The following is a 15,388-nucleotide window of genomic DNA, read 5'->3' on the forward strand; positions in this document are numbered from 1 at the left end:
GTATGTATGCTGGGGCATGCTGGGTTCCGTGATGTCCTATCTAGGACATCACCAGGACTGTGTACTGCACTATCACAGTTTCTGGTTGAATTTTTTCATCAGAATTTTCGCAGCTGGAGGAAAATGATCAGCCTGAATCGCCGGAATGCTTTCGAAGAGCACAGTCAGTTTCGTATCCATGACCTCTCGAGTCTCGAGTGCCAGTCGAGTACGTCCGTGTCCGTAAATTCTGGTGATCATTGCCTTGCTTTGCTTGTCGGACGCAGTTCGTATGCATGGCCTGATTGCTTCTGCTGAGAGTTGAGGAACGGCGCGGTACAAACAACAACAGTGCTCCGTTTTCGGTGTGTGCCTGATTTGAACCGAATCATCGTATCGACTGGTCTTGGTTGGACAGAGCAATGCGTTAGTGGCGCTACCGGATGTCCTGTGTCTTTTACGGATCCATGGACGGAATCCTCAGCGCTAGCGGATCGCTTGGGCAAGCTTTCCTACCGCTGTGAATAGAGTGCTTGAATGCTGCTGCTACTCATTAGTAATTATTTAGACTTATCAGCGGGCTGAGTTGAAGAACCTGTCCTGACTGCTGCACTGGGGATGGAAGAGAATGACGGCGAGAGGGGAGCGGATCAAGTCCGCAATCGCTGTGCAAGCCAGCCCAGCACCCGAGGGCGAGGAGCAGCGACTAGCGGCGATGCAGAGAGGAGAGAGCGACCTCAAGCAGCGGCCGCAGCTGCAGCTGCCGACACTGAAAGGGCGTGGGCCTGGGAAAAGTAAGAACTAAGCGACGTGCATGATACATGCATCGGTGGTGAAGTCCTCCATCCCCCTCAGCTGGAAATTTCATTTACCGGAGAAACCACGAGATGTGCCGTTGCATGGTAGATGAGTAGAGTGACGATCAAGTGCTTGTTCAGATTGTTTCTTGCATGACCAGTGGCAGTGCGTGTAAGCACGACGTACCTTGTGACGTTGTGTGCTGTAGGTTCATTCACCTTCACTTGAAGTTAGAAAAAAATTAATGCCGCTATTCACGCTGGGAATACTTTACAATGTACTTAGGCAGTTAGGATAAATCTTGGTGTTTTGGCCCCCGTGCTACTCAGACCTGCAGGCAGAGGAATAGGATTTATGTGGGTGTACTGAGGCATATACCCCAGTTTTTCATGGATTGGCAGTGCTGCACATAACAATTATTGTGCAGCACTGCCAATCCAGTAGTAATCCAGTAGTTCTGTTCTTTCCGAATCAAATGAACCCCTCAATAGGCATATTATGCCTATTGAGGCCGGGTTCATTTGATTCGGAAAGAACACAGTACTACTGCTAGTATGTAGAAAGACACTGAGTAGGGCTTGATGAGGAGAGAAACTGGGGAAAATCAAATACAAGTACAAGGTGCCGGAATTCCACATTGATGGTGTCAAGGTGCAGTGCGGCTTGATCACCTAGAGTGGAGATGATGATGTGTCAGGGGAATTAATGATTTAAAATACCTCAACTCAAGTGTGCATTTCACAGAGCCAACTCTTAGTGCATCACTTGCATAAGTCTTATCACAGAGAGAATGTGCATAGTAGCAACAAGTACTGTACAAAAAGGGTTTGCTCCCCACACCGGAGCTCGCGCTATTCCGCCGACTTTACTTGACACTTGACTGACTCACGACTGCTATCCAGAGCACACGAGAAGTCCATCGAACCTTCGACTCGGCAAACCTGCAAGAAAGCACCACTCCCTGCTCAATACACAGTGTTTCGGGGAATTCACCCCTCATCAGTTGAGCTTGAGTAGGCTGAGGAAGATTGTGCCTGAAGAGAGCACTATATAAGTGGTGCTCTTCAGGCACAATCTTCCTCAGCCTACTCAAGCTCAACTGATGAGGGGTGAATTCCCCGAAACACTGTGTATTGAGCAGGGAGTGGTGCTTTCTTGCAGGTTTGCCGAGTCGAAGGTTCGATGGACTTCTCGTGTGCTCTGGATAGCAGTCGTGAGTCAGTCAAGTGTCAAGTAAAGTCGGCGGAATAGCGCGAGCTCCGGTGTGGGGAGCAAACCCTTTCTTACAAATCATCGCCGAAGTCGCAACCACTACTAAGTACTGTACAAGCAGAAATATTCGTCTGGAATTTAATTCCCGTAGCTATGCAGACGACGTTACTTCAGTAACGTCTGGCGCTAGCCAGGGTCCACACAGCTTTAATTCCCGTAGCTATGCAGAAGACGTTACTTCAGTAACGTCTGGCGCTAGCCAGGGTCCACACAGCTTTAATTTGGTATTTGTGTGTTTGTGTGTTTGTTTGTTTGTTTGTTTGTTTGTGTCACGCCTGGCGCTATCCCGTATCTGACGGCAAAAAATCATAGGGATGTTATAAATTTTTCAATTCTCCTATTTTTTCAGGCATATCCTGGGATTCGAACCCGCACTATCGCCCAACATGCATTCCCCCATACACTTCGCATTCATACCCATTCTTCCAAGTTGCTTCACGTTATGATCTTGCATTTGAAAGCCCTATTTGAATATTGCGGGCAGCTGTATGTGGCCAGCTGTGTTTGATGGTACGGTACGGGAGACGGTGTCGTATTACCCTCGATTGTACCTGTCCCGTACCTATCCCTACCGTACCGTACCATCAAAGACGGCTGGCCACAATGCATATTCAAATAGGGCTTTCAAATGCAAGATCATAATGTGAAGCAACTTGGAAGAATTAGTATGTATGCGAAGTGTATCGGGGGATTCATGCAGGGCGCGATAGTGCGGGTTCGAATCCCAGGTTATGTCTTAAAAAAAAGAATTTTTTAAAGAATTTATAACATCCCTATGCTTTTTTGTCTAGATCATCAAGACAAAAAAGCATAGCGTAGGGCCCTGAGCTTCCAAGCTTTCTCGTTTGGTATTTGTCTGTGTGTTTGTTTGTTTGTTTGTGTCACGCTTGGCGCTATCCGTATCTGAAGGAAAAAAAGCATAGGATGTTATACATTTTTCAATTCTCCTATTTTTTTCAGGCATATCCTGGGATTCGAACCCGCACTATCGCCCTACATGCATTCCCCCATACACTTCGCATTCATACCCATTCTTCCAAGTTGCTTCACGTTATTATCTTGCGTTTGAAAGCCCTATTTGAATATTGCGGGCAACTGTATGTGGCCAGCTGTGTTTGATGGTACGGTACGGTACGGGAGACGGTGTCGTATTACCCTCGATCGTACCTGTCCCGTACCTATCCCCTACCGTACCGTGCCATCAAAGACGGCTGGCCACAATACATATTCAAATAGGGCTTTCAAATGCAAGATCACAATGTGAAACAACTTGGAAGAATTAGTATGTATGCGAAGTGTATCGGGGGATGCATGCAGGGCGCGCGATAGTGCTGGTTCGAATCCCAGGTTATGTCTTTAAAAAAAAGGATTTTTTTAAAGAATTTATAACATCCCTATGCTTTTCTTTGTCTAGGTCATCAAGGCAAAAAAGCATAGCGTAGGGCCCTGAGCTTCCAAGCTCTCTTGTTTCGTCTTTTTCGTCCAAGGAACTTTTGGACTAAATTAAATGCCGGACTAATGCCGATTTGTCCAGCTTTTCTATACACTCTTATGATCCATGGACGAAATATTCAACCGGACGAACTCCCTTTCTTTGGAGTTGGACGAAATTATTGACCGACGAAATGTTCTGCCTCTACAGTAGTCACTACAACTTACAAGTACAACGCGGCAATGTAGACTAGTAGTAAGGTTCCACTCTACGCATCAAGGGAATGCCGCCGCTAGACAAGCACTTTCACTACACTGTACTGGTGTGCATGCAAACAAGGTGACGGTTTCTCATGCTCTGCGTTCACGGAGAGAAATGAATTTCCGACTCGCGGTCTGCTGCCAAAATTGGGGCGGTGCCAATTTCGTACACGCTTTTTTTGCCCGTTCCGCAGCTTAGAGAGTCTGGTCTCCGTGTTTAAATCTTGAACCACAATATAGCCACAAACTCCAACCCAGATATACATTATATGTTCTGTAGCTCATTCTATATTGCTGGCACGACCTGAAAATGTGGGGACTCCTGGTCTAGTTCGGCAGCACCCCCGTGGACACATCTTGTGTGAAAATTTGGTGTAATTTAAATTGGAATCGCAGTGAAGAGACCGTTCTTGGAGTTCGGAGTTGGGAAATGAAGGCACTGCAGTTACCGAAAATATAACATCACCGAAAATTTGTTTTTACAGTACCTGATTTTTACCCGGGGGAGGGGGGGGGCGGGGGCAGTGCCCGGGTTACATAGGTCGATAGGCTTCCTATTTTTCAAAGTGCGGGCAAGCTGCTGCATGTATGGCTTGCCCGGCGGCATGTACAGCCTTACACTAAGTAACAGTACTATCCAGTTGAAAGAAATCATCTCATGCAGATGCAAGCAGGCTCACGTTGGAACCCAATGAGCCGGCAGATGGGAGTCATTTGTGGTATGGGCATTCATCCCAAATTGCCGCGAGCAATTCAACCACTCCCTCCAGCAGCAGCTGCCATTACACACTGTCAGTGTTGATGATTCTCTCCGATTAACATACTACTGAGTAGACCAAACTGTACGCATACAGTTTTCCTGTTTGTGCAGCAGTAGTAGCCCAAACTGTACGCATGCAGTCTTCCTGTTTGTGCAGTAGTAGTCTAATCAAGTGCACACCACTTTTCCTGTTTTACTTCCTGTTGTTGCAGCGTGTCGGACCGGCATGTCTTGTTCCATTTTGGTGTGATATTCGGTGCTGTGTTTGTAACGTGTGTAATACTCCTGCACTGGGTGGCGTTTGTTGGTCGTGACTGGTCGGCGCATTCACTCTTCTACCATGTAAGTCACTCAGCATGGTACTAGTGAGGAGTCCTTGGTCCTCCTTTTAGGGGGGGGGGGGGGGGGGGGGTGCACGGTCGCATACATGTATGTGTAGGATATCTGGTGCATGTCATCCATGGTCATTTTGTGCATGCTGAACCTAGGTCGACATTTTAGGGGGTGAACGTGCCCCCCCCCCCCCCCCCCCCCCCCCCCCGTGCCCCATGCGGGTTACGCGCGCCTGCTTTAAGTGACATTCTCACGCTCACACTCAGTGCCCCAGTGCGGGTCCACACATCATGCACATACTGTGTAGTGGCTAGTCTCTGTCCTCCATGCTTATAAGAGTGTACTGCATGTTGCAAATGCCTCGATTCCCGAACAGGCTCTCAGCTCCAAAGAAAGAGTTAAAAAAATTTTTTTTTTTTTAAATACTGAAGTACTGCCAATATTTTGCCCATTGGCCCGGGCATCATCAATGCATCAATCGCCCAATGGGCAAAATGTTGGCAGTATTTCGTTATTCTTCTTTTTCCAGCTGAGAGCCTGTTCGGGAATGGAGGTACTGTACTTGCAAGTGGAAAGAGAACGCTGCAGTGGAGTTGGAGAGTTTTTAGGAAATGCTGTACGTTGGCCTGCCTTGTCGATTCTTGCAGAAACTAGCGTCTGATGGACACCATCCTCCCTGGGTTAGAAAAGGCCTTTCTTTGCAAGCAGACCAAGGTCAGTCAGCAGGTGAAGAGAACGTGCAAGACTTCTGGTCACAGTGGCATACACTGGAGTCACTGAGCAGAGACTGGGCAAACTCCAGCCAGGAGAACGCTGTGCCCAGCTGACACATAATAATCTCTTGAGGGTGCCTAGTGCTGGAGACCACCCTTACTTGAACAATGCCTTTTGTGTCAGTGAGCAGCTGCCATGGTAACACATGCATACATGGACACGTTGTCGTTCTACTTCAAGTATTACGTGCCCCTCGTCGTCGTCGTCGTCGTCGGAGGAGGAATTGCCATCACCAGGTTTATATCACGAACACAATAAAAGAACATAGAAATGACGGCTAGACTGACTCGCTGGCTGGCTCGCTGATGTGAACATGTTTTCAAGGCAAAGTTGAGAATGTTCATGTTGGACTGTTTTTATACACAATAATGTATATAATGATATACATTGGCACTGGCCCCCTCTCCACGGTTTGCGCGGGCCTGGTGTGGTGTTCTGTCCAGGGACCGTATTGCCCGCTGTGTTGGCTTAGCACGCCGCACGCTGTCAGGACTTTTTAGTGTTTAGTACTAGCAATCCCGTCGTCGAACTGTGAAGTCTGAAGGCATGACCGTGATGACCGTGTCATGTTAAGCATGAACTCACAATCATAGTCATGTAGGATCTCGCATCTGTAAGAAATTTGACTCTTTTTCCATGAACACAGAATGTTTTTACTTTCTAGTGTGTGGTACAAACTGTGCTCTTGTCTTTGTTGTACGTCTTGTCTACAGTACTAGTGTCAGTCGTCCTGACATGACTAGCCGTCTTCTTTGTATTGTCAACAGCATGAAGCTATTAGTTTCGGAAGTATCTTGATATCAATTTTGCTGTGAGCAAGCGTCATTTTTTACATTAACGTTTATACCGATATTCTTTTTCTAATACCTCATAAGTCGGGTTCCTTCTATTTCAACGTTCTTTTTCCTGTCAGCATCAACTTCTGCAATGTTGCTTTCAGATAGGACAATACAATCGATTGGCTTGGTTGTTGGAACTCCGGACGATTCAGAAAACACTGACTCAGTCCTTGTTTGCGGCTTTCATGTCCTGTGTATCCTGATTCACAGCACATTTAGCCATGCAGCAGCCATGCAGTCAACTTTGCATATAGCGACACTCGGCGGGGCATCAGAAAAATGTCGTTATTCGCGAAGTGTCCTTATACCCGAAGTCTCATTATATTATGTAATACAGTTAGATGAGACTTTGCTCTGGGCGTGGAAATTCTGTCGTTATTCGCAAATTGTCGTTATATCCGCAGTGGTTATTTATAGCGAAGTTGACTGTACTAAACTAGTGAGGTAGACTGTGCCCATTACCATACAGGTGTACTGCACCATACAGGTGTACTGCACCATACAGGTGTACTGCACCATACAGGTGTACTGCACCATACAGGTGTACTGCACCATACAGGTGTACTGCACCATACAGGTGTACTGCACCATACAGGTGTACTGCACCATACAGGTGTACTGCACCATACAGGTGTACTGCACCATACAGGTGTACTGCACCATACAGGTGTACTGCACCATACAGGTGTACTGCACCATACAGGTGTACTGCACCATACAGGTGTACTGCACCATACAGGTGTACTGCACCATACAGGTGTACCGCACCATACAGGTGTACTGCACCATGCAGGTGTACTGCACCATACAGGTGTACTGCACCATACAGGTGTACTGCACCATACAGGTGTACTGCACCATTCGGTTGACAAGTCAGAAATGAGTTAGCAACCAACCACTGTAGTAGTGGCCAGCCCAGTCAGTGCACGAAGGCAAAATAAGAATTGGACAAAATCTAGCTGAGGGAAGTAAGGCTATTGACTGCAGAGCATCTGAAAACAACTCTGCTAGTCTGTATGAGGGGGGGGGGGGATCTCAAGGAACAATAGCGGGACAAAAATAATAAGGAAGCTAAGAAAGATCAGGCGGGATTTGCTTTCAGCCACATCAATGCGGCATGAATTGCGTTGTAGGCACATTTCTAGAGAGGTGGCAGAGAAGCCAGGTGAAAAAGATGAAATTTGAAGGTCCGACGTGACGGGGCAGGTATTTTGAACTGGTGACTAGATTTCTATGGTGAATGGAAACTAGAATACTGGTGATACGAACGGTCTGAGTGTTGGACTACACTGTACTATAAGCTGCTGCTATTAGTGTGGCTACTGGTATAGAACAGTGCATGCAGTGACGGTAAGAGCTAGAACATCTATATAAAGGGGAAATTCAATGGTCCTAGCATGCATATCTCTCATTCAGTCTGATACACTGGTTGTCGATGACACCATGTAGTTCGGGCTAAGGCCTACTTAACAATTCGCATACAGTCATCAAATTAGGAGTCCCCGTAAAAGCGATAAATACTTGCTCGGTGCCCTTCGGAGAATGTGGAATAAATTGCTACACATGTACATAGCGTGGTTCAGACATGCATAATCTTCTTCCACCGGCCGCATCACGACTCAGCGTGGGTCAGTAGAGCTGGTTATCTTGCGGAAACTCGTTCAGAATAATCGGCTTCTCCGTGGTGGAGTATCGCCGCTTATTGAACGCCCTTCCTTGAATGCCTTTACGCACGACGGGACGAGGCCCAGTCCGTCTGCAGCCTTTGCAGCACAGGACAATACTCAGCAAGACGGAGAGAAGAAAGAAACCACCTCCCACACTGATCACGATGCGACCTTGGTACGTGTCATACATGACTCTCCATGGATCTAGACACATGCTAGTGTTGTAACCGGTGTTGTGCTCACTCATATCCTGTTGGGCACTGCTTAGCTGTTCTTCAAGATCTTGGCTATGTGAAAGCTCTGCACTGTACAGGTTGGAGACGTTGTGCAGGCGTTCCCTGTGCCATGTGATGTTCTTTTCGTATTTCTCACGCCACTCCGTTAGTTGATCACGTGATATCCAGTGAGAAGAGGATCCGCCGTTGCCGTGGGTCCTGTGAGAGGTGGTGTCAGCATAGCTCGTGATAGCTTGTGGCGATGATGGCACCCCAGGGGGTGATGATGTCATATCAGGTGGTGATGATGTCATACCAGGTGTCTGTGTAGTGTCTGGTGTTGTAGCTGGCGTACCTGTTGCAATGCTGTTCAATCGAGCAGTGCAGGTATGAAGCTGAGCTTCTGTGCTTGCCAAGCGGTGTTCTGTGCTGGTCAGGACTTGTGTGATATTCTGCTGCGTCACCACACACTGCGATAGATTACTCTTAGCCAAGACGAGTTCTTGTTGATCGCTGCTAAGTCTTGATAAGCACCGCGTGAAGTTATTCCGTGCAATGCCAATCTCTTGGCTTGAAGTGTTCAGCTGTTTGTTGAGACCTGTTAGCTGTGCCTCACAGCGTGACAGGTTTGCCATTGCTACATTCCAGTGCATGCTGCATGTCATTGCCGCTGACTTGGCGCTGGTCAGTTTTCTCGAAATGTTTGCGTTCTTTGCAGAGAGCTCCAATGCCATCTGCATGTATTGCGCAGAGTCTGCACGGCAGGCGTTGAGGTGTGACGACATGTTGGATGCTGAGATGGCATGTTGGTTTAGCAGACTGCTAGCATTGCTGTTGCATGACAACTGTTGTTGTTTCAGTTGTGAAGTGAGATCAGTTCGCACAAGCTGAGCTGTATTGTAAACATTGGAGAGGTTTCGTCGCAGCTCGCTGGATGTGTGCTTTTCCAGTACGAGATCAGCCTGGCAGCTCTGCAGATCAGCAGTGAGCTGCGTGTTCTCCTGCTCCGCCTGCACTAATGATGCGTTGAGGGTCTTCTGGCTTATCAGGCACTGTCCCAGAGTGAGCGAGGCATTGCCAAGGCATAGATGAACACTCTGTAGGAAAGAACAGGTAACAAACAGAAACAATAGTCCTGTGATCAGGCCACTGGCCTGGGAGCAATGGAGCCTCGTATTCTCCACTGTCGCCCCAGCTTTGTGAAGAATGAGTCGAGTATCCAGCACAAACAGTGTACAAATGCTTCTCTAAAACTCTAACATACACTTACCTGTATGGAAGCGTGGTTACTAGCTAGCACTAGTGGCTAGTACAGTACACTAGGATTAGCTATTACACTATATTGAGCAAACTAGCACACGAATCGGAGCCAGCACTACAAAAATGAAAAAACGTATTACAGGTAGACTCCCTCTAATTCGAATACGGTTTAATTCGAACATTCCGTGTAATTCGAAATTTTTCGTCGTACCGATCTTCTGCAAGTCACTTCAAGTGAAAATCGAATGCATAATTCGAAGTACGAAAAGTGCGCCGGTTGGATAATTCGAACCCAGTCTTCGTACAGAAGAGCTGTTTACAGTACATTGGCTATGTTCTTTGAACGCTTATTTCGAAGTGAGATTGAGTTGCTATCCTTGTAATTCGAAGTTCATTCTTTTCTCCTTCTCTAGCCAAGAGTAGCTCAAAAATTGATTGATGGTCCGCTGCAGGATCGACTATAGCGTTCAAGAAACCCACCTTCTCTCGAAATTTGATTCAAGCCCGTGCTAGGCAAATTGCAAAGGTTTGATTGAAGACGACTTCTTCCAGGTGGCTGACTCTCTTCGCGGATCTCGATGGCCTTTCTTGCCGCGCCAGCTCGTGCGCGGGGATGTTGGCGAACAACAACACTATTGTCGTAAATATTGTCGATGCCTATGCTCAACTTCCGTTCTTCAGAACGATGTGCTGCTGTTCGACGGCCTTTCATGACGCGGATTAGGCAGCGCAGTTCTTTTCCGTTGAAATTGTTTCAGGAAAGCTGCAGTGATTGACAACGTCTTCACTAGAAGATGAAGATAATGTCAAAATGATTTTGTGTCGATCCAGTGTTTTGATGATCCGTTGTACATGACCGGTACGACCACCTATGTTTCGTTGATGCAAATACAAATGTGCAAAAAATATTCAGCATGCGATTTCAAGCATTTTGACATACATATCAGTGCATGGGGCTGCATTTGGATAATTAGAAGTTCTGGATAATTCGAAGTTAGGGCCTGGCAATTTGAGGTTCGAATTAAAGGGAGTCTACCTGTATCTCCATTACATGTACGAGCCCCGGGCTTATACATGTAGGAATCCAAGCAGTCTGGACGCTGGGCGTATATTAGAGACTGGACTTCTACTAGAGACTGGACCTTATACATTTTCATCTATCTGGTACGTTCGGACCTGATTGGAAATTTTTATTTCCATTGCTATCAGGTTCGGCCTCATTTCCTCTGTGCTGCGCTGACGAGTCCACAAAGGACGAAACAGTTCTGTCCGCAGATTGAGTATTTCGCTCCTGCTCTTGTAGCAGTTGAGCACTCTTGCGTGGGGTAGTGCCTTTGCTGTTTGCGTTATGCAGAGCTCACTGACTTGTCAGTTTGAGCACTCTGGCAAGGTACGTTCGGACCTGATTGGAAATTTTTTATTTCCATTGCTATCAGGTTCGGCCTCATTTCCTCTGTGCTGCGCTGACGAGTCCACAAAGGACGAAACAGTTCTGTCCGCAGATTGAGTATCTGGTACATGTATATTGGTTAATATTTTTGTTGTCATACCAGTACACCAGTATACCAGTAGAACAAAGTTTCCCACCAGATACCGTGAATGGCGGTTTTGTACTTCCTGGTATTCTGAGTCTGTGCTTTTTTTATTTATTACGGGGATCACGGACCTGCGCTACAATGTGTGCATGTGATAGTGTGTGACGTCATACATGCATGGACATGTGATAGTGCGTGACGTCATACATGCATGGACATGTGATAAGTTAGTGTGTGACGTCACACATGCATGGACATGTGATAGTGTGTGACGTCACACATGCATGGACATGTGATAGTGTGTGACGTCATACATGCATGGACATGTGATAGTGTGTGACGTCATACATGCATGGACATGTGATAGTGTGTGACGTCATACATGCATGAACATGTGATAGTGTGTGACGTCATACATGCATGTACATGTGATAGTGTGTGACGTCGTACATGCATGGACATGATCCATTATAGTTCTCCATTATAAGGCCGGTGATTTTATTGGAGACTGGGCTTGTATATCTTCGAAGCCCTCCTGGAGTGCGCTTATAATAGAGACTGGGCTTCTACAAGAGACTGGGCTTGTAATAGAGATAATACTGCATACAATATAATGCCCTCACGACTTTTCAACTTACATTCTCCAAGCCTCCAACTTTCAGGCGAAGGTTCACAATCTCCTTCTTCAGCAACTCCATGGTCTGCGATGAACTGGAGATGTTTCCTTGCAGTGTTGTCACCTGCAGCATGGGTTCAAGGTCACAATACATGGGTTCAAGGTCATAATGCACAGAAACACAGTGAGACTATGGCATACTGAAGAAGGAAGCTTTTCTACTGTCGCGGACATGGAAATCCGGTCACACGTCAAGCAGCCCCAGGGAAATCCGGTCACACGTCTAGCAGCCCCAGGGCGCTGGCCATGCAGCCGTGGATAAGCAGTACACACATGCATTTATGCGCTGTAGCGTGCTGGTCGCAGCGGATCAACAAGTGCACTGCACACAGCGTCCTGTACGCGCTAAGGGCGCCGGCCCCGGTCAATCGACTGGATTTCTATGTCCACGACAGTAGTAGACTAAGTTTGTTTCTGGCTGGAATACCAACGCCATATCAACACACTTATACATGTGAGAGCAAAAATGAAGCAACAATGAAACAGGAATGAACTTTGGCAGCAATTTAAAAGCAGCAATGAATGGTATAGACTCTGTTCCACCCTACCGTTGCTCTCAAGTTGGAGATGGTGGCCTGCAAGTTGGAGGAGAGTGTCGACAGTCTTGCACGATCCTGCTCAGACTGTGTGGCTCTTAGTGTGCAGTTGGCCAACAATACCTGCAGACAAGGTCCATCACAACCCAGAACACAATACGCCGGTAAAGATTTGCACACTGTATTAACATGATATTCCAAGGAAACAAGAGCCAAGGAAGAGTTTCAGGGGATGACATAGTTCGCTGGCAATGAGGCAATGAGGCAATATGTTTGAGGAAGTGTTCCATCTATGGCTAACATTATAACAGAGAGGTTCCAGGCTGTCCAAAAGAGAGTGCTCAATACCGAAAGGCAGAGCTAGTTCCAACAAGAATAAGGGTACGAAACACGTTTTTCTCCGAGTTTCACGCACTTTTTCATCCTCTTATTCTTGTACTTCTTGTATGGCTAACATTCTAGCTACACGTGTACACATTAGCATATGCCGTGTGCATCCTAACTCTCTGGACTGCTAGCTGTTGTGACCTTGTCAGGTTTCATCAGCGTCTTGCCACATACATCATGTATACAAACAATAAACTAGCAGGCCTGCTCCTCGGCACACTGACACACTGCTGTACATGTGCTGTGCAGGGTTCTAGCCAGGTCACAATTGTAGGGGGGGGGGGGCAGGGGAAACAGTTACCCCGTAACCCATTTTTCTATTTTCCAAAATTGTCCTGCCATACAAAATGCAACAAACAGGGGTGAACCCCCGACTTCATGCCAGACAAATGTGCCTTTATGAATCCCCTGGTACTAGTAGTGACTATCGACTGCATTTTCGTTGAATGGCATGAAAAACACAAAAAATCGGCAAATGAGTAGGGGGGGGGCACCACTTTCTCACAGGGGGCACTCAATCAGAGTAGGAGGGAGCTGCACCCCTCCCCCCCCCCCCCCCCTGCTTTGGCTAGAACCCTGCTGTGTGTACATGCTGCAATCCTGCTACATACATAATTATACATGTACATGTACTAAGATTGTGCACTTCAAAGTTTGTGCTTGTTGTACAATGTTACGTACCAGTGTTTCCGTCCGCGCATTCGTCAAGTTTTGTATGGTTTCTTGATATCTGTGCACATCTGCAAGGGTCATGTTTAAACTTCTCTGTACCGATGCTAGGCTGGCTTCGCACAACACATGGTCTGTACAACAGGGTGACGTGGGGAGTGTCCCATTCGCCACACAAGGCAATGGCGTGGGAATATCTGGTTGAGAGTCGGTATCCGGTGGACCACTAGGAATTCCCGTAGGTGAAAACGACGCCATTGTTGGTGGGTTAGTGGTTGAGCTCTGTCCAGGACAGCTTGGCTTGTCCACGGGGACACATTGATGGTTTAGCACCGACTTGCAGAAGCGTGTTGCGAAGAAAGGATTGCTCGGGTAGCTCTTGACTCCCGTGTTGAGTTTAATGATTTCGGTCAGCGTCAGGTTGTGTATCATCTCAATCTCGGATTTATTCATGATGCGTTCGTACCAGAAGCGATCGCCGTTGCGAATGGCTTCAAAATTCGCCACTATGATCCTGCAGCACGGCAGAGCAATCACACAACATAATGCAAACAGGGCACACTAGTTCATGTGAAGTTGGTATATAGTCAGATCTCGCTTAACCGCACACATTCGTTTTCCACAAAATATCCGGATGGGCTAAGGAAGCGGATAATCGAACACACATACGGTGTGTATGCATGACGGAAGAAAATCGTTGGTTACCGATTTACAGTCAACTTCGCTAATAACGACTGCGGATATAACGACAATTCGCGAATAACGACAGTATATATTTCCATGCCTAGAGCAAAGTCCCATCCAACTGTTACACATACAACGACACTTCGCTAATAAGGACACTTTTCTGATGCCCCGCCGAGTGTCGTTATAAGCCAAGTTGACTGTACAGCATATTATGCTGTAAATCGGTAACCAACGATTTTCTGCCGGATGACGAGGGAACCGGATAAAATAGGACCGTAAAAGCCAGGTCTGACTGTACCACACTCCAATGATGCACATTGCAGCAGTCAACAAGTAGACTTTACTCAGGTTTAATAAATGTTAGCTAGAGGCATTACTCAGCTCCAGACCAGAATTCAATGTCGGTGTTCAGTGGTGCCGTGGATGACTTAGCAGCTTCCTGGTAAGGACTTTTTTATCCATGAATCTTTTCAGTGTTATTGGTAAGCCTCGGCTAAGTTTGCCAATTACCAGGGAAATCCCCTTGGAAAAGAATTTGTGTTCTCTGTCTTCTAGTGTGGCTTTGCTCAGCTGCTTCCCAAGCATGCGTTAGGACAATGATTGAAAATTCAGCACCAAAATCGCTAAAGACCATTGCTCTTGCATACGACCATAAGTACGAGATATCAACAGAATGCATGTTTTGCTGACAGTCCCGAAAATGTGGTTCCCATTATCCAAAATAGACATTAAACTCACTTGTGAAACATTGGGCCAAGTTCTGATCCGCTGACATGATCTTCAGCCAGCCCACCAACCCAGGCATCTAGCACGTCAACGCTGGGATACACAGCCTTCAACTGGGACACGACTGTCGTGTTCTTTGTGATCTGCGCAATATCTTGATAGACTAGAAGCAAAGCAAGCGCATAGTACAGACAGGGAGAAAGGAAGAATCATGATAGTGCTGAACATGACATCAGCCACCACAAGGTAGGGGCATTGTAGATTTCAACCCTAATCACAACCAATCCTATGCCAGTTAGCACGTTGCGAGGAATCTTGCATTTTGTCAGTGTTGTGTGTTGTTGTGTGTAGCATTTAGGCACGAGTTCACATTGAAAATGAATAGGACAGAAGTGCACCTCACTGCACCAAGATCATACTTATAGTATTATTCTCCACCTTGTCCTACTTATGTGCCCATAGAACCATGTACCCATGTGCTCATGGACCCATGGACCCACGTACCTATAGACCCACGTACCTATGGACTCACGTACCTATGGACCCACGTACCCACGTACCATGTACCCATGTGCTCGTGTGC

The 15,388-nt window shown here is 46.8% G+C and overlaps 2 protein-coding genes across 2 annotated transcripts in view; one reads left to right on the forward strand and one right to left on the reverse strand.

Annotated features, from left to right (window-relative positions):
- Positions 1-98: 98 nt before the first annotated feature.
- LOC135810228 (uncharacterized) lies at positions 99-6,584 on the forward strand. Its single transcript, XM_065323705.1, has 3 exons — positions 99-773; positions 4,714-4,843; positions 5,482-6,584. Exons 1-3 carry the CDS (start codon positions 598-600, stop codon positions 5,659-5,661), a joined length of 486 nt encoding a protein of 161 aa, XP_065179777.1. The 5' UTR covers positions 99-597; the 3' UTR covers positions 5,662-6,584.
- A 743-nt stretch (positions 6,585-7,327) lies between these two features.
- The window catches only part of LOC135810229 (uncharacterized), a 65,149-nt gene continuing 57,088 nt past the window's right edge, over positions 7,328-15,388 (reverse strand). The window contains exons 27-31 of the mRNA XM_065323706.1: positions 14,818-14,968; positions 13,405-13,906; positions 12,349-12,459; positions 11,763-11,864; positions 7,328-9,426 (exon numbers count right to left, since the gene is read on the reverse strand). Coding sequence (XP_065179778.1) covers positions 8,077-9,426; positions 11,763-11,864; positions 12,349-12,459; positions 13,405-13,906; positions 14,818-14,968 — 2,216 coding nt within the window. The 3' untranslated portion in view covers positions 7,328-8,076. The remainder of the gene's footprint in view (positions 9,427-11,762; positions 11,865-12,348; positions 12,460-13,404; positions 13,907-14,817; positions 14,969-15,388) is intronic.

The sequence above is a fragment of the Sycon ciliatum genome, chromosome 2 (assembly GCF_964019385.1).
Source record: "Sycon ciliatum chromosome 2, ocSycCili1.1, whole genome shotgun sequence".
NCBI classification, from domain to species: Eukaryota; Metazoa; Porifera; class Calcarea; order Leucosolenida; family Sycettidae; genus Sycon; species Sycon ciliatum.